The sequence below is a fragment of the Cupressus sempervirens genome, chromosome 1 (genome assembly GCF_028749045.1).
Source record: "Cupressus sempervirens isolate cs-2001-9-10 chromosome 1, ASM2874904v1, whole genome shotgun sequence".
Lineage (NCBI taxonomy): Eukaryota > Viridiplantae > Streptophyta > Pinopsida > Cupressales > Cupressaceae > Cupressus > Cupressus sempervirens.
In genome coordinates, this window is record NC_143118.1 from 132,928,757 (window position 1) to 132,947,014 (window position 18,258).

General features: G+C 39.5%; 1 protein-coding gene across 6 annotated transcripts in view; it reads left to right on the plus strand.

The window, feature by feature from the left end:
- Nucleotides 1-17,603, plus strand: part of DPMS2 (dolichol phosphate-mannose biosynthesis regulatory protein-like protein) — a 118,326-nt gene extending 100,723 nt beyond the window's left edge. For 5 of the 6 annotated variants that reach the window (XM_089817670.1, XM_089817677.1, XM_089817690.1 and 2 more), the window contains 2 exons: nt 17,083-17,211; nt 17,319-17,603. In XM_089817670.1, coding sequence (XP_089673796.1) covers nt 17,122-17,211; nt 17,319-17,477 — 249 coding nt within the window. In that variant the 5' untranslated portion in view covers nt 17,083-17,121 and the 3' untranslated portion in view covers nt 17,478-17,603. Of the gene's footprint in view, nt 1-17,041; nt 17,212-17,318 lie in introns of all 6 variants that reach the window. The other variant, XM_089817699.1, reaches the window with a different exon arrangement.
- The last annotated feature ends 655 nt before the right edge of the window (nt 17,604-18,258 follow it).

Sequence of the window (18,258 nt, forward strand, 5' to 3'; positions counted from 1 at the left end):
ATGAAGCATAATGTATGTCTGGCATATGCGAATATAATTCTGCTATTTTGTTCCATTGTCTGTATGCGTTGATTTCTTTACCAGTATGGTAAACATTCTCTATACATAGACTTACAAAGAACATGAGGAAATTGATGCAGATCTATTGATACATTCATGGTCGACAAAAGGCCTGAGATAAGAAGAGTGCAGAGTCACCATAGTTTTCTTGGGATCTTGGCCAACCGATGTTTGACTAAGACATAGAAAAAATAGGATTTAAGGGGGAATGCTATCCAATGTTCCATTCCTATTGTTTGACAAATACTTGTAGGTGTTTTGTGATTTGTTGCATATGGACCTTCATTGGAGCAACTTGTATCAAGGATGTTGATGTAGATAAGTATATATAATCCTTGAGTATTACATTCATCTACACATTGTACTCTCTCTTATTTGTTTTTCTAAAAGTATTATAAAGAGCTATTTGCCTTAATTTTTTCCTTTGCCTCCGGATTTTCTTGCAAGAAAAGAAAATTGGTACATTAGGCATATTGCCAAATATTGTGCAGGACTCAATCTTATGATAGTAGCTCCAAAGAAGTTTTGATCTAGGATTCACTAGTCATTTGATGATCATGCTAGATAAAGTGAGGCTCTTAAAGCGAATATCTTTGATGATTGAGGTTATGAGTACCACTCTATATCAAGAGGGAGCCTGACTTCTCTTTAGAGACAACCTTGGACAAAGAGGTATGTTTTCGTGAAAAAAGTAGCAGATAAAAGATATGTTTCAATTATTTTTGAATATCTTGATCATATCTATTTAAAGGGAGTTGACCATGTCGCAATGGATTTTCTAGTGATCAAGAAATTGTAGCATTCAGAGGACTATTATTCATGAGCTGTAGTATGCTAGTACAGATAACCAGATAGCAAACATCCTCACCAAATCTCTTGTGAAAACAAAGGTGGAACACTTCTGAGGTAAACTTGGTATGGTTATAGTTATTGAGAATGACTCAGCATATTTGATTATTGTACTAATAAAACTATTTTTTAAATCATGAGTATTATTTCATGACTCTTGAGCCCCGTGTACATCATGAAGAAGTGACAACTTCTAAATGATTATCACATGTATTTGTAGAGGTTATTGAAAGACAATGATCTTACAATAACGTAATCTTCTGTTGTGATGGATATCATACGATATCTAAGCAAATCATGATAGATTATATCTTGTAAAACAATCAACTAAGAGATACATATTGCCACATAGATCTCTATGAATTGTATTGTATAGATATGTCATGGTGGATTAACATCCTTAAAACAAGCCATGACTATAATGTTTGTACGATAAGTAGCATAGAGTGATACATGTACACATACTTTATGAACATTTTGAGTATTTGGTGAATATCATGCGACTGATATTCAGAGGCCATTTACTCAATGTACTTGGTGAACATCACGTGACTTGATATTTTGAGTCCATTGCTTGTAATATCATTATAAATAATATCTTCTGATCAAAGATATTCTTAATCATGCCACTTTGATATTATGTTGAGGTAATAGCAAATCATGTTTTTATCCTCAAATCTGCAGGTTGTTGAGATATGGCATGGTGTATTCTATGAGACATAGTATATGGAGACACCATGTGCATATATTTTTTCTCTGGTAGACATCATGAGATGTGATGTAAATGTGCATACCAAGAAAATACAAGAGTATGGTGAAATTCATATTGTTGATATTCTTGGGCATACCACACTCCTGAGGTTATCATGAGGTAATAGTAGTACATTGTGTTGTTTATTTGGATAGAGATCATCCTCGCTAGCTAAGAGGGAGTGTTAGTGATTGTAGCTTCGATCAGATGATTCCAATTAATGTTATCAAATATTTAATGGCCCGTTGGCCTTAAATCTTTGAAATCTGTCTTTCTCTATTATTATTAATTATGGAGTATTATTATTGATAATAAATTATTAAGTAGATTTATATATTATATATATGAGATATATTACTAGACATATATATTATCTACCTATATAATGTATATATGTATATTATATATATGAGATATATTATACATATACATACTCTATATATAAATATTATAAAAATACAATGAGCAAATATTAATAGTGATAATTAATGAGTTAAGAAGAGACATTCGTATCACACACATAGACACACACACACATATATATTTCATTGTAAGAGTAACTTGGAACACACAGAAATGATAAGTGCTCTTACAAGTTACAACAGACAATAAATCTGCCCTTATCTTGAGAGACAAAATTTGACTGCTTTACTTATTGTTTTCTACACCGGTCATATTCCACTATTGTGCCAAGATTTTGTGTCTCCTATTCTACTTTATAATTTGATTTTTGTTTTTGTATGTTGCCATATTTGTTCATATTTCTTTGTCAATGAGATTAATTTCACTATGAATTCTTGAGGTGTATTTGTTAGAATGTGAAGTCATCATAGATAACATCTAGTTGTGGTTGAGTCGTCAAATGGGATTGATTATCATAGATGCTCATGTAGTGTGCCATTAAGGTGCTTGCCATAAGGCAGACACACTGAAGGTGTCTTGTTGAAGGTGCAATTTCTTTTTAGATTTACTATAATTAGAAAGTTTGTATGTTTTGACTGACTATTAATATTACGTCATTTTGGTGACTTACCGAAAATATTAATTTCAACAAGTGTTTTACATGTAGTTATATGAGTCACACTTATTAAATTTAGTAAGTAGTCTATAATTTGGACTCTGCAACTCAAAATTATGATTGTTCATACGTTTTTAACATTGTTGTAATTGTGGAAATTCATCGGAAATAAAATTGAGAGATATTTGCCCGTGGCTTTTTACTAGTTATATTTAACCAGATTTTTCCATGTAAATTTTGTGTTGTGTGTTTACCACATAGATTAATTGATTAATGCACATAGACAACGAATAAGAACAGCAACAACAGTACTCCTTTATTCGCATATGCCAAGAGATTACATAACTAATGATCAGATCTGATAAGATGATTTACAATGAACCCAGACGGGGTATAAATACCTCCCCACCGAACCTTCCCGAAGGGGTCCGTTGGCTACAAAACAATCCTAATCTACCTGTCGGCTACCAAATACAAAATCTCCAATGACATAACCAAGTTGGCTACAGAATGCAAAATCTACCGACGACATCATCCCCTCAAAAAGAAAAGTCGTCTCCTGACGACTAACAAAATAGGAGACAACCCACATACAACAAAACAAAAAATACTAGAGAGAAGGCGGTGCCCTTGAAGAATGCTGCTGTCGATGCAACTCATAGACCTGCTCCATTCGGATGCTCAAATCCTTCTGAATCTGTGTGTTAACCTCTATGGCTTCCTTCAGGAAAAGCGTTGCATCCATAGCCTGGGTCTTTGCCAACTGTAATTCTTGCTCTGTCGCTTCCTTATCCCGCAATAGTGCTGCACGCTCAGCTGCCCACGCTGCCTGTTGGCTGGTGAAGTCGGCGGCTATCTTGTCTTGAACCTCCCTCTCGACTGCTAGAGATCTCTCTGCTGCGACCCTATTTGCTACCTTGTCCGCCTCTGCACGCTTGCAAGCACAGTAGACTTCTTTGTACAGTCCTACTATCTCGTGTGCTAGCCTCTCCATGGAAGTGTTGCACGGACCCAACTCCGGCTTGGTGGCCCAATCCATCAACATCTGTAGTGTCTTAATTGCTAGCCAACCTCTCTCCTCAAAACATGAACGAAACTGCTGCGGACAAATCCCCTTGATGACAGCTCGAACCAAATGCCACTCCCTCCGTCGAGTCATAGCCTACAATGCCACATTGTGTCCCTTTTTTAGTGCAATCTTCATAGCCCTGAGGTAGTCCTTGCACCTATCCTCATCCGACCCATAATCCTCCTTCGCCACGCCCTCCATCATCCATTCCTCATCACTATTCTCTGCCTCGTCTGCGGTGGCCATGCCCACATCCAATGAAGCCTTCTTTGCTCTCGGCGCATCCTCGGCCTGTGACACCCCCACCTCCGGAGGCTTTGCTACTATAGTTGATACCCCTAGATGCGTCGGGGATTGAATGGACGGACCAACCTTGGCAGGGATGAGTTGGAACAGTTGTTTGAGGAACGCACTCACTCTATCCATCACCTCTGGCTGCTCTGACTGTGTGGGCTCCATGCTCTGATCTTGCTGCTCTGGCTAGGCTGACTGGATTGACTGTAATGGCTCGGCTTCTGCTAACAAGGAGGACGAAATGGTCACCACTGCATCACAGTTGATCACATCCAAACGAACTTGGGGCTCAGGCTTCGGTGCTGGCAACTCTACCCTCTTCAAGACTAGCTCCGTTGGTGCAACTAGAACATCCGCCACGGCTGTGGAGAAAGTAACACCTGGAGTGGTTGTCGGTGCAACATCTGTCGTCGGTGGGACACCCTCAGCCACTGCCCGTGGGACATCTGCTACCGTCGGTGGGGTCATCACGACCGGTGCATGACGTTGACTAAAAGGAGGAATGTGTGCAGTGGGGGCGGACAAGTGCGCCGAAGTTGACAACTGCGGCCGGGTGAAAAATGCGGGCTCACTATCTGCTGGTTCATTGCCAACTTTTGTAGAAGTACTCTCTTCCTCGTACTCTGTCCCACTGCTCTTTGAAGTCTCCTCCCATCCGTTGTCGGTGTCTCTGTGAGCCGCCTGCAATCCCCGAAATACCTTCTTCTGCCTTGCTGCAGTCCCACCTGTGTCCAGATGTCTCCAATAAAATATTGGAGGCTCTCCTTGTGCCAACTTTCCCCGAGGTTGTGCCTCAAAATCATCCATTGGTATCAGATTAACTGCTGGCTCCAGAAACAAGCCAATTGCATGGTGCGGCATAAAGAAGGTGCAGTGATGGAGTGTCATGAACTCCTCCATCATGTCAGCAAGAACTGTAGCCCAATCTTACACCGTGCCATTCATGATGCCATTCATGAATACAATCTGTGGCAATGCTATATTTGAAGCCCAAGTTGCCCCTGTCAGCCTGCTCTTGATAACATCCATAATGCACCTCCAGTGGCCTTCCTGAATAAGATCCCGCTGAAGACATTTAGACCCCTTGATCATTGACTCCATCTCGTCGGGTGTAAGATCGCGGTCCACTAATCGTATCCAATGTTCTTTCCGTTCTTGAGAGAGCTCGTGATTCTTGATTTCCACCTTCTTCCCTCCTGGGCCAGGGATGCCAAAAACCCTAGTGAAATGCCTAGGCTTAAAGGAAACCGTCATCTGATGCTTTTTGTACAAGAATGTGCTGGTTCTGCTATGTCGATTATATGCTTCTATCATAGTTTGCAAAACTGATTCAAATAATCAAATAGAAAAAACTTGAAGCTAGATTGGCCAATGCACCTGTGCTCGTATCAAAATTTGCTTTATTACCTCTGAGTCCGGAGTCTTCTGCCACCATTTTTGGCATTCACTGCCATTGAGCCCTTCAAATTGAACAGTAAGATGTGTGAGTTCTGCCCTTACTTTTTGTTTCTTACTGCTAGAAGTGGATGGCCCAGCAACTCGGATTCCAAAAGCTAAAACCCTGGCATTCTTTTCCATACTTGTCTTCAGCTGGTTCTTCCACTTACATTTGCCGGCTGATTCCGTAGCAACGGTTTCTTTCTTGCCTTTATAGTAGCTCCCGCACAATTTGAAACGCTGTTCACGGAAAGTTATAATGAATGCCAATAGCAAATCTCACAAACCGTGGAAGGGAACCCGTACAAGGTATGCAACAATGTCGAAGAAAACTTATGCGTCGTGGGAAACAGAAGATCTCTCACACGAGAAATTGCCTGTGGAAGCTAGAGCTAGGCTACAAAAAAACAAGGGCGAGTAGGCAACACCATTATCCGCGGCAACCACCTTATGACCTCCTTTTGTTGATAACAACCAATTTGATTGTTAGGCACCAGCAGACGTGTAGTCACATGTCTCCTTCGTCATCAGCAATGCTCTCGTGTAACCACCTTATGACAACACAAATCTCTGTGGCAACCACAAAAGTATGACTGTCTATGGAAGGAAAGAATACCACCAAGGGAGAATAGACGCAATGCGGGAGAAGGATGCGGAGAAAAACAATGACATCGTTGGAGAAAAATGGTAATCCGCGGCAGGAAAGAATTACCAAGTTGCACACGGGACATGGAAATACCTGCGGAAAGAACACATCTGCGGCAATCAAAACTATCCACGGAGAATAGAACGCATTAGAGGAAAAGGAAAGTGCCCGCGAAAAGAAAAGTCTCAAGGTTAGTCTGCAGAAGACAAGGACTTCCTATAGAAAGCATTATCCGCAGGGCCTATCCCTACCAACGGAGACATAATCTCAAGATACCTTGCCCACGGACAGCCCATGGGGCCCTGTCTGCGGCAGCTAGACTATTTGTTGATAAACAAAATAGGAGGGTCCACGGGCTTATTATGCAAAATTGACCTAACAAGCAAATGCGACCATGCAAACAAGACCAAGTAGAGACAAGATCAAATGGGAGGATGTAGAGGGAGATACAAACCTAGTATGAACATAGCAAGAGTAAGAGCGCACATCATTTACACATGAGAACTAAGAACAAAAACCCAAGATTGTTAAATAAACTTGGAAAAGACAATGAAGAAATGAAAGAGTATGGTGACCAGACTAAGGCAATACAATAAAAGATTGACAAATGCACAAGACCAAACACAACAGGGTTTTTTTTTTTTCTTACAACAACTCAGTTATCCCTCTAGACTTTGCCATTCTACGATGACGAGGGAGTTCGGCCTTTGCTATTTTGTGATGTTGGAGGCATGTTTCTGGCATGATATATCTTCAACTTTGACCCATTCACTGCCTGAGGTACCTCTTGCCCATCCAAGGTCCACAATTTTATTGCTCCATTGTCACCTACCTCTCGGATTTGGTATGGCCCGACCCATTTGACTTTGAATTTGCTTGGTTTGACGTCGTTCCTTCCATCATACTTCAACACCCACTGCCCTGCCTGGAACCTGTTCAATTTCAAGTGCTTATCGTGCCATACCTTACCCCTGTTTTGTGTTACTTCTGTCACCCATTGCGCCAACAATCGCTTCTCTTCAAGCTTGTTCAAATTATGCAGCCGCTCTCGTAAGCTTTCCATGTCACCTAGCTTATTTTCCAGTGCTATTCTCAAGCTTGGTATCATGAACTCCACCGGTACTACTGCCTCCTATCTAAACATTAATTGGAACGGTGTGTGCCTTGTTGTCACCTTGTATGTTGTGTGGTATGCCCACAGAGTAGAAGGTAGCTTTTCCTCCCAATCCTCACCTTCGACTACACAAGACTTGTAAATAAATGATACGAGGATCTTGTTTGTAGCTTCGGCCTGTCCATTTGCTCTCAGATAGTACGGGCTCGATAATGAATGACAGATCTTGAATTCAGTGGTGAGCAGTCTAATAACATGGTTAATGAAGTGTCCACTCCTATCACTTGTTAATTGTAATGGAATCCCATACTTGGTAATGATTTGTTCATAAATAAATCTTGCTGTGCTAATGACTGAGTTATCTCGTAGTGCACATGCCTCCACCCACTTGTTTAGGTACTCCGTTGCGACAACAATTTATCGGCACCGTTTGGTCTTGCTCACCTTCAGAGGTTCAATGAAATCCAATCCCCACTGCTCGAAGAGTTCCTACGCATGTGAGGGATTGAGTGGCATAAAGTCTCTCTTCAGTGGCTTCCTGGCCCATTGGCAAGTGTCACAACCGATGACCCATTCCCACGTGTCGTACATTGTCGACCACCACAATCCTGCCAACAGTATCTTCCTCGCCATGATGTCAGGTCCCATATGTCCACCTGTTGGTCCCTCATGTGCTTCCTTCAGTACCTTCACTATTTCCTCCTCTAACACACACCATCTGAGAATATGATTCGGCCCCATTTTGTAGAGTAGTCCATTAATCAACTGAAATGTGCGGCTCCTTAATATCAATTTTGGTCTTTCAATCTCTGGCATCTCCCTCGGTGGTTGCCTCGTGGACAAGTACTCCCCAATACTGGTATATCATTTTGGTAGCACTGCAATTTGGAATAGTTGCGCATCAAGGAAGTCATCATTGATGTCTCCATCCGTTGGTTCACCTGTTTTAATCCTCGACAGATGGCCTGCACTGACATGCTGCTTCTTGGCTTGTACAATGATTTTGAAGGTGAATTATTGTAGCAAAAGGAGCCACTGACTGATTCTTCCCTGAATGACCGGTTTATTTACGAGGTACTGTAAAGCTTGATGGTCCACAGAATACAAATGGTGTCGCTAACAAATAGTGTCGGAACTTCTGTATTGCGTACACCATGCCCAATGCTTCCCATTCTGTTGTGCTATAGTTCTGTTCTGCTCTTGATAATAGTCGGTTGGCAAAGTATATCGGATGATCCAAGCCATGGTTGCCTGTTTGCGCCAAGGTTGCTCCAATTGCATAGTTGGATGCATCAACATGAACATGGAATTCCTTATCCCAATCCAGATATGTCAAGATAGGTGCCGTAGCCAATCATACCTTCAGCGCTTGAAATGCCTCATCATGTTCCTTCTCCCATCTGAATGATTCTCCTTTGCAGGTTAACCTATCTGGCGGATATGATACTTTGGCAAAAATTTTAATGCACCTTCTGTAATATCCTATATGTCCCAGGAAAGACTTTACCTCTGTTACATTGGTGGACGGCTGCATTTCCAATATTACTCTGACCTTGTCCGGATCCGTCTTTAATCCCTCTTTACAGACTGTGTCTGAGCAACCTTCCCTGCGGAACCATAAACCTACACTTCTTCGGATTCAGGGCTAGGCGCGCCTGTCGGCATCTATCCATACATTCGCCTAGTGCTGCCAGGTGTTTGTCCTCGACACTGAATACCGACCAATCATCCAAGAATGCCTTGAAGTTCCCCACGAACATTTTGTCAAAGATAGGCAGTATGATACGCTGGAATGTAGCAGGCGCATTGCATAGGCCAAACGACATCCGGTTATATGTGTACACTCCATCTACGACAAATGTCGTCTTCAGTTTATCCTCCTCTGCAATTGAAATCTGATTGTATCCAGAAAATCCATCCATGAATGAGTAGACCTCATGTTTGGCTACCTCCTTCAAGATACTGTCTGTAAATGGAATTGGAAACATATCCTTGATCGTGACTGCATTCAGGCATATGAAATCAACACATATCCAGATCTGGGTGGTGTCTTTCTTTAGTGAGATTACTATGGGTGACACCCATTCACTGGTCTGCACCTTGAAAATGATACCAGCTTCCAACATCCGGTTGATTTCCTCTGTAACCCATGCCGCATATTTCTTATTCATCTTGTAGGGTCTCTTTCGTACCGGCGCTGCTCCTTCGACCAATGGGATGCGGTGCACACACAACTTCGGAGGTACTCCCTTCAGATCCTTGTATGTCCATGCGAATACATCCTTATATTCCAGGAATATCTTGAATGCCGCTGCTCTCAATACTGGATCCCAGTTATCTCCCATCAATATGTTTCTTGGTTTAGCTTTGTCTCCCAAATTCATAGTTTGCAGTGTGGTTTCATTGTATTTGATGGGCTCCCCCTCAGTGAATGCATGGGCAGGTGTCTCATCCAGCGGCGCATCCCCCTCTTTCATTTCTCTGAATTCTCTTGGAAACTCATCTCCGTTGTGGCTTTCCTCTATTGTCAGTACATTGCAGCTTTGGAACAATTCATAATCCTCTATTTGCCAGTGGTAGAGACCGTTGACCGGATCCAAATTGTTGTCAGTTGATCCTACTTCCAACTGCAAGACTCCCTCCTGATCCGGTTCCATACGTTGCCTCCCTTCATCTTCCTCTTCAAAATCTGATGACAAAGCTTCTTCTCCCACCATTTGAGTTTGCAAATCAATGACGAATTTTCTCCCTTTGCTTTCAAGTGATAAAGTGTTTCTCTTCTAGTCTTGTTTAACTCTGGCTTGAATAAGCCATTAGCGGCCCATAATGGCGTCATATCCTTTTCTCTTTAGTAGGATCACGACAAAGTCAAGTAGGAATGACTGTGTACCAATTGTCACCGGTTGCACCATCAGAACGCTGAGAGGTTTTATGCCATGTTGGTCTGCTGTCAGCAACTGAAATGTAGGTGGCTACAGCGTCGGTTGTCCCAACCTCTTCCAGGTATCCTTGGGTAAGACATTCACGTCGGACCCCCTATTGACAATTGTGTCTGTCAGCACACTTCCGAGAATCCCCATCTTGACAACCGTCGGATGCCATCCAGATGCGAGGGCTAGCAACATTGGGTCTTCTCCACCTGCGGCAATTTCCTTCCCTCTTCCTGGTTCTCCTGGTAACTTAGTAGCTGGCGTGATATGTGTGAGTGCCGATCGGAGCTGAGGCATTGTGATCAATAGATCATTGATTGTGACAGGTACCTGCGTTTGTAGTATCTGTCGTACAATGTTCTATTTTGCGCAGTTCCTTGGTGAGGTGCCTGCAGTGTACATCAACTGAGATGTCTCCGCCTGTGTTGCTTTCTCGATTTCCTTCTGTAATTCTTCTAGCCTCTTCTTTTCCTCTGTGGGGTCGGGGTATAATTTTGCTTGTTTTTGTGTGATTGCCAACACCTCCTCTTCGTCCATCCCGACGACGATCAGATTTACTCCAGACTTTGGGCACTTGGCATCTTCATGATCGCTAGGTCCGCACCATCTACATAATAATTTTGGTGTGTTGGCCATTGTACAATCCTTGGCAAAGTGGCCTCAAATTATAGGCTCGGCATTGAACGATCGACCGCCCGTTCGCATTGTACTGAATTCGACTCTGGCTGCCATTGTTATTGTTATTGTTTGCATTGTTGTTGTTCTGCCCATGTCTATTATTTTTGTATCCTTCGGACGTGGCACCCTCTGTGCTTGTTTTCCCGTTCCCTCTGGACGCGGAAGCCTCCTGTGCCAGAAACACTTGTTGAGGTCCTTTGGTTTTCATGTTGAAAGGGCATTCTTTTGTGGAATGTCCCATGATTTGGCAAATGTCGCAGAACTGGTTCTTTGGACAGGAGCTCTTTGTGTGAACTTCTTCCTTACATTCTGTGCACCATAGTTCGCTTCCCTTTGTTTCTTTCTGCATGTTCTTGAATTCCTTCATCATCCAGATCATGTCCTTTTGGAGGGCTAGGACCTTTTTGTTGCTGTTTTCCTCATCGCTGCTTTCTTCTTCCGAGGATGCATCGTTGTCTAACTCAGAAGAGCTACTCTTCTTCTTCTTCTTTTTCATCTTTTGCTCACTTTCCAGGTTCAGTGCCTAGTTGTATGCTTCATTGTATGACGATGGCGGCATGATCTTCATTTTCTTTCACAATTTCAAGTGTAGGCCTTCAATGAACCACCTTTTCTGTAATCCATTAGCTGGCTTATTCTCCATTTTGTTGATCAAGTCCTTCAACTTCCTGGCATAGACTCAGACTATTTCATTTTTCCCTTGTTTTGTATTGTATATCTCCGCTAAAATTTCGTTGTCGTCGTAGAGTATTTGAAATTCCGTAGTAAACTCCTTGAGGTCATCCTAAGTGGTTAAATTTTGGGGATCTGCATCGACGAACCAATCAATTGCGACACCTCGTAGGGTTGCCGGAAATTGCCGAACTCATTCGTTTGTATCAGTTATGCCATTCGCCCTCCAGATCATTTCTCATGTTTTACAATGTTGGATTGGATCGGCCGTACCATTGCCATCGAACTTCGGCAGCTTTTCCTTTGGTCTCGCCATCACTACTGAATTTTGTGCACGGGCGTTGTTCGGTCCTGTAACACCGGCGGTGTTCACTCCCACACCGGTGGTCTACTCTCCCACATTGGCGGTCTCAACAACTGCGAACCTTGGTAAAGAAGGATCTTCTGAAGTTGTCCCTTCCAAAAGTGTATCTTGGACGAAGAGTTCACTCTACACTCTTGCTTCCTCGGCACTCCGAGCCATGTGAGTTGATTCTCTTCCGTTTGGATTCTCTTCCCTCGGCAAATACAATTTCAAAACCTCCTCCCTTGCTTCTTCCACCAACTCCACCCACTGTCGAGTCTCCTCCAACAATTCTTTCGCACTTTTGTGTCCGTCGGCAATCTTTTGGAACCTCCTTTTGCGTTCGGCTTGCTGTGCCAAAATTAAATTTTCTTGCGCAGTACGTATTCCATCTTTTCCCGTTACCTTATTTCGATCTTTGTTAAGCTGATTTGGCATTTATCTTCATTCCTCCCTCCCTCCAGGTTCATAGGGCAATGACGCCAAATATTTACCGCATAGATTGATTGATTTATGCACACAGACAATGAATAAGAACAGCAACAGTAGTACTCCTTTATTTGCATATGCCAAGAGATTACATAACTGATGATCAGATCTGATAAGATGATTTACAATGAACCCAAATGGGGTATAAATACCTCCCGCCAAACCTTCCCGAGGGGGTCCGTCGGCTACAAAACAATCCTAATCTACCCGTTGGCTACCAAATACAAAATCTCTGACGGCATAACCAAGTCGGCTACAAAATGCAAAATCTACCGACGACATTGTGTGTGTTTTCTTTTCTCTTTACACTTGTTAATTTTCATTACAATATTGAGCCTAAGTCTTGAAAGCTTTTCTGATTTATATGTTATGAAATGAAATTATGAAAGCTAAAATATGCTTATTAAAATATATAAGCTAACATTTTGTATTCTTGAATGGATTGGCGTGGTTTCATGAGTGCCAGATTTTGGTGGTACTTCTATTCTTGAATGGGCTTCAAAACTAGCTTGTTTAAGCCTACAAAGTTTTTTTTTTGGATATGGATCTTCAATCACAATGGTTAACACTTATTAAAAATGGTTAAAGGTTTAAATTTAAACTTCTGTGGGCAAGACTAGAATCCATGACTTATATGATTATCTTGGTTGTTTCGCCCTTTCGAAAATTGATGTGCTTGCACCAAATTCTTTGAATCTGAAGTAACTCAATTGCATTTCTAGCCTGTTTTGGTCCGTTCTAGGACATCCTTACAAGCATGAATAATCCAGAGAAGAGAGATCATTTTTTTTGATTTTGCAAAATATCTTTGAAAATCACCTTGGCTGTATCAGACATACGTAATGGATTGCCAAGTAAATGTTTGCTAGACTGCTATAATTCAATGAGCTCAACAAAAATTGGTTGCCTTGCTGGAATTGTTGTCATTGACATCAAAGTTAGAAAGACATATTGGCATGGATGTCAAAAGTGAAAAGATGGGAACATTAATGTGAAAGAAAGATATTGTCGTTGATGTCAAAAGTGAAAAGATGAGATCATTAATGTCAAAGAGACATATTGTCATTGATGTCAAAAGTGAAAAGATGAGATCATTAATGTCAAAAAATAAGATAATTTGTTCTAGGTCATTGATAACTAAGTTCAGAGAGAGATTGTCAAGTAAAATTTAGTTTAGTTTGACTCTTCCTTATAGCGGTATCTTCATTTATGAGTTTTTGTGAAATATAATGCCATGACAGAGATCAGATTATATAAATGCATTTGTGGACAGCAATCATGCATGGATAGCAATAACAAAGGAGATAGTATTGAGACTTGAACAGCTGACTTATATATCAACCAACTTGAAGATTGGTTAATGATCAAATGACTACAAACAAGTGAAGAAAGGAGCAATGTATTAAGATGACGGCCTTATTCTGTTCAGCAATTCTAAGGCTGCATCTATTACTGATGTATGATATAATCAGCAGCACATTTGTTAGACAAGGTGGACTATATATGTTTAACAAGGCTGAATTCATAAGTTTGACAAAGCTGACTACATAGATAATAAAGGAAGAATGATTGGACAATATGGCAATCTTTTTACTAGAACGTCTTAATTACACACAGCAACAGTTATAAAAATGCAATTAGTATGAAGACACAGATGGTCTGGAAGCCATTTGTCTAATAAGCAAACATCATTTATATTCCAAAGAGTGCAACTATTTTAATTTGTGATGTACAGAAATCACAGATGGGTTGTTTAAGTGATCATTTTCAAGTGATGCGATGTTTATCAAAGAGGGTTTGATTGTTTAAAATGCCAGCCAACTCATTATAGTATAAAGACATAAATGATAAGGAGAAGCAATTACCAAGGAATTAATGATAAGACCTATTAGGATTAGAAAACAAAAAGGTGTGACTAAGAAGCAATCTACGATTTTATGAGTATGTGGTTTTGGTGCTATAACAAACAATTATTACTATATTGATTGAACGAAGACAGGCAGCAATTAGTGAATAGGAGGACATGTCTCTTCCAAGAAGTATATATTCCAAATATTATGAGTCTAAGAAGATAAAGGTATAAATAGAGATGAAGAATAGGGGTAAGGAGTGTGTTGCGTGTTGCAAAAAATATTAATCATATGCACAAGGGCTGTTATTGAGAAGATAGATTGCAGATTTGATAAGAAGATTGTAAGATGTGTATAGCAAATTTACACAAGAAGATTGAGATCAAAGTCTTGACAAATTCGTTATTGATTTATAGCAGATTTGAAAAGGATGTTATAACAGTTTGAAGAAGAAAGTAGCAGCAAAATTTGTGAAGAAAAAAGATCATTCATCATCCGTTGTTGAAGCAACAATGATAAGGTTGAATTTTGAATGAGGTGGTACCTCTAGTAGGTTGAGCCTACAATTTTTTAAAGAAATTATTATATAAGCAAGTGACTTCCCATGGTTTTCGGCTGCAAAATCCCACGTAAATATTATGTTATTGTGATTTCTCATTTGCATGATTATTGAAATTGAGTAAATGATGCTATAGTGATTGATAAAATTTGAATTGGTGGAAGTTGTTATACTGATTTGTGTAACTGTATACTCGTTAATTGGTACTAGAACCAATTCTTTCTAAATGTCTAACCACTTGAAGGTAGATCGAGAGAGCACATATGGGAAAGAGAAAAGGGACAAAAATTATCAAGAAGGGTATTGATGACAAAGCACCAAATGCAAGTAATGAAGTGATAAATAGAACTACGTTGGCATTAGAAGGCAGATTCTTTAAAAGAGAAAACTATCTGGTGATTAACAAAGAGACAAATTTAGAAGAGGATTCAAAACATCATGAGAATAGTGATGAGGAAGAATACTATAGTGCCATAAATGAGATTGAAAATTTTAGATAGAAGAACCAGAAACTAGAGTTACACCTCATTAAAACTTTGAATCTAATAAGGTGTTAGTATGTAGTCATGAAGAATCGGCAAATGTAATCATATTTCTAAAAGCTCAAATCGAAGAAAGGAAAATAATTGAAGAAGAAATGAGAACCCAATTGAAAGTTAAGGAAGAAATAATGGAAGGTTAGATCTGTGATTGCTTCTCCAAGGAAGGATTTGGAGGAAACTACTGCCGAAGTAAACACTAGTCTTAAGTTTGAAAAGAGTTCTCAAATCCTAGATGATGTACTTAATGGGCAAAGGTCACTATCAATGAAAACAGGACTTGGCTGCAGAGGAAAACAAACATGCAAGGAAAACCCAGAAGAGGTTTCTATGAAGAAAAAATAAGGGAAAGACGAAAATATTTGACGCTACTGGTAAAAGCCCTATCAGAAATTAAGGCAGCAAGAAGACAAGGTCTTCTTCTAAAGCAGTCAGGGACAATTTAAAGAAGTCCTTTCCTCCAAGGCAAGCACATACATCCAGGATCAAGAAGTCTTTCTATGGTTATTGCTGTTCATGTAATCATTTTGGGCATAGAACAAGAGATTTAGAACACATATAAGATATGATTATGGTGGAAACAAAGTATAAGACCTTGTGGATTTTCAAGTAGGAAGTACAATACATATCCTCCTTTAAGGAATTATGACTCATGATCCTCTAGTGAATTGTAATATTATATGTTATAAATGCTGTTGGAACAAAGATAGAGCAAAAGTGGTTCACACATAGGTTAAATTGGAGCTGTTCTCCAATTGGGTCTCTAGTGTATATAAATAGAAATGAATGAGAATCACACTGGTGGTAGAACAAAAGAGGTTAACAAATAGGTTCAATTGGACTTTTCCATTGAGAGAAGGGTGCCAAGCTGGAATTGTGATCAACGACAAAGCAGCATACATTGAGCCAATGGGGTAATGATTAAATAAATACTTTATTGCTAATCTTATGTTCCTTGCATGCAGGTTAGCCAAATCAATAATAATAATCTTGAGTCTGTTGAGGTGCTAATTTTTTTCTTTTAAAGTTTTGCATATTGGTTTAGATTGTTGAGGGTTTCTGGAAATTCCTGAAAAGGAAAATGCTTTCAATAGATAAGACTTTTGCATCTTGCCTTTCCAGTTAACTGGCATTGTGCTCTTTAGCTTGACTTGTGATGTATTTTGAGTGTGCTATTCATTATGACAATGTTAAGGCAGAGCCTCTGTATTAACCTGTGCATAATGTATGGATTGCATCAGAATTGTTTGTAGTTTGTCGCCAGTTGTTTAAGCTAATTGTAGTTATCTCTACATTGCAAGCTTAGTCTCGATAAAAGCATATGGATGTATCTACGGCAATGATTATTATGAATGGAAAATTAGATGGGGAAGGCATTTATCCAGGGATACAGTCTGAACTTGGAGCAGGTTCTTTTTTATATCTTTATATTGACCAGGGTGCAGTTGAAGCATATATTTGCTTCGATATTGTGCTTCTGTTGCTAGACAAGTCTATCTATATCTTTCTTTCTATAGTGCATTTTCTTAACTCATATGTACAGATAAATTTATTGCTTTTATAGATAAGACAATGTTTGAGTCCAAAATCGCTCAAATTTTTGGATGTAAATGCACATGCATAACTCATAGATGCATTACTTTTAGATGACTTTATTGCTTTCATAGAATTTAATATTAGCAGTAGTTTCATCTTATATTTTGACATGGTTTGAGTCCAATGTCACTCATATTTTTTGTATAGAAAGGTTGCTGTATCAATGACACATGCAGTTACTTTGACAGTTTTAAGTCTTTTGGAGGCTCACTTAAGTGATCTATAGGATGGATTTGGAAGACAAAGCAGTTGGTTTACTTATGGTCAGTTTTAGTTTCTTCGTATTTGCCTACTACACATTCTGGGTGATCATTCTGGTATCTCTCTTCCCTTGTTCATGTTGGTTGCTGTATATTTAAAATTGCTCATTGTTTGCAGTTTGGTATTTTCGATTTTGTATTCTGTGGCTGATAGTGTCTTGCAGCCTTTTGTGGACAGAGATCACTTTGCCCATAACTATTTCCTTCCTAGGGAATATGCAATTATAATACCTACATTTGCTGGGGTCGCCCTTCTTAGCTTCTTGTTGATTTTTGTTGGGTTTACATTGCTGAAAGCAAAACAAAAAGCAAAAGCTTCATAAGGTATACTTGGATTTTGTAACAACCATTTTTATTTGTATATTCACTCTCAAGTTTCTTCTTGTAAGATTTGAAAACAAATCTTGATTTTTTACATATTTATATTAAAATAATTCTTGGTTTTTAAATGTGCAAACTATCACTTCTAGGATTTGTGAAAACGAGCTTTATGTAATTATGTATTTAAAAGGGTAACTTGGATTGCAAAAAATTTCAAATACGATGTCAGATTCATTATTGAAGATTTTTTTGGAACAAGATGTGAGGGTGTGTGTATTTCACAAAACCAAGTTGTTAAGATTACCTCAAAACAGGTTCAGAATGCCATAGTTGATCAATAACCATTCATTACTGAAATAGATTGTTTAAATCCATAAGGTGCTAATTTAAGTCTACTAGAGTAATGAAACTGTAATCACTATTTTGAACTGTTTCTATTCTTTTGATACCTATTGTAATAGAATATCAAACTAATATAACATGTTTATTTAAGAAACACAATTCTTTATGGAGAGGAAGATGTTGAATAATCTACCCTACTTAGAAAAAAAAGCCACCAAAGCATACTATCCTTAAGAAAATGTTCAGGGATCTAAAATTCATTCAAGGCTAAATAAAATAGTTGTGCAGAGTTGCATCTTCCTCAAGTGTGTTAAAAGATCGATTCCTCTTAATCTTGGTGCAGAGTGTATCCATACTAAATTGAATTCTTTCATCAAGTGAGAGGCTTCCAATCATACTTTTTTTCTTTTACTATCCTCAAGCAAAGGGCTCAGAGATCTA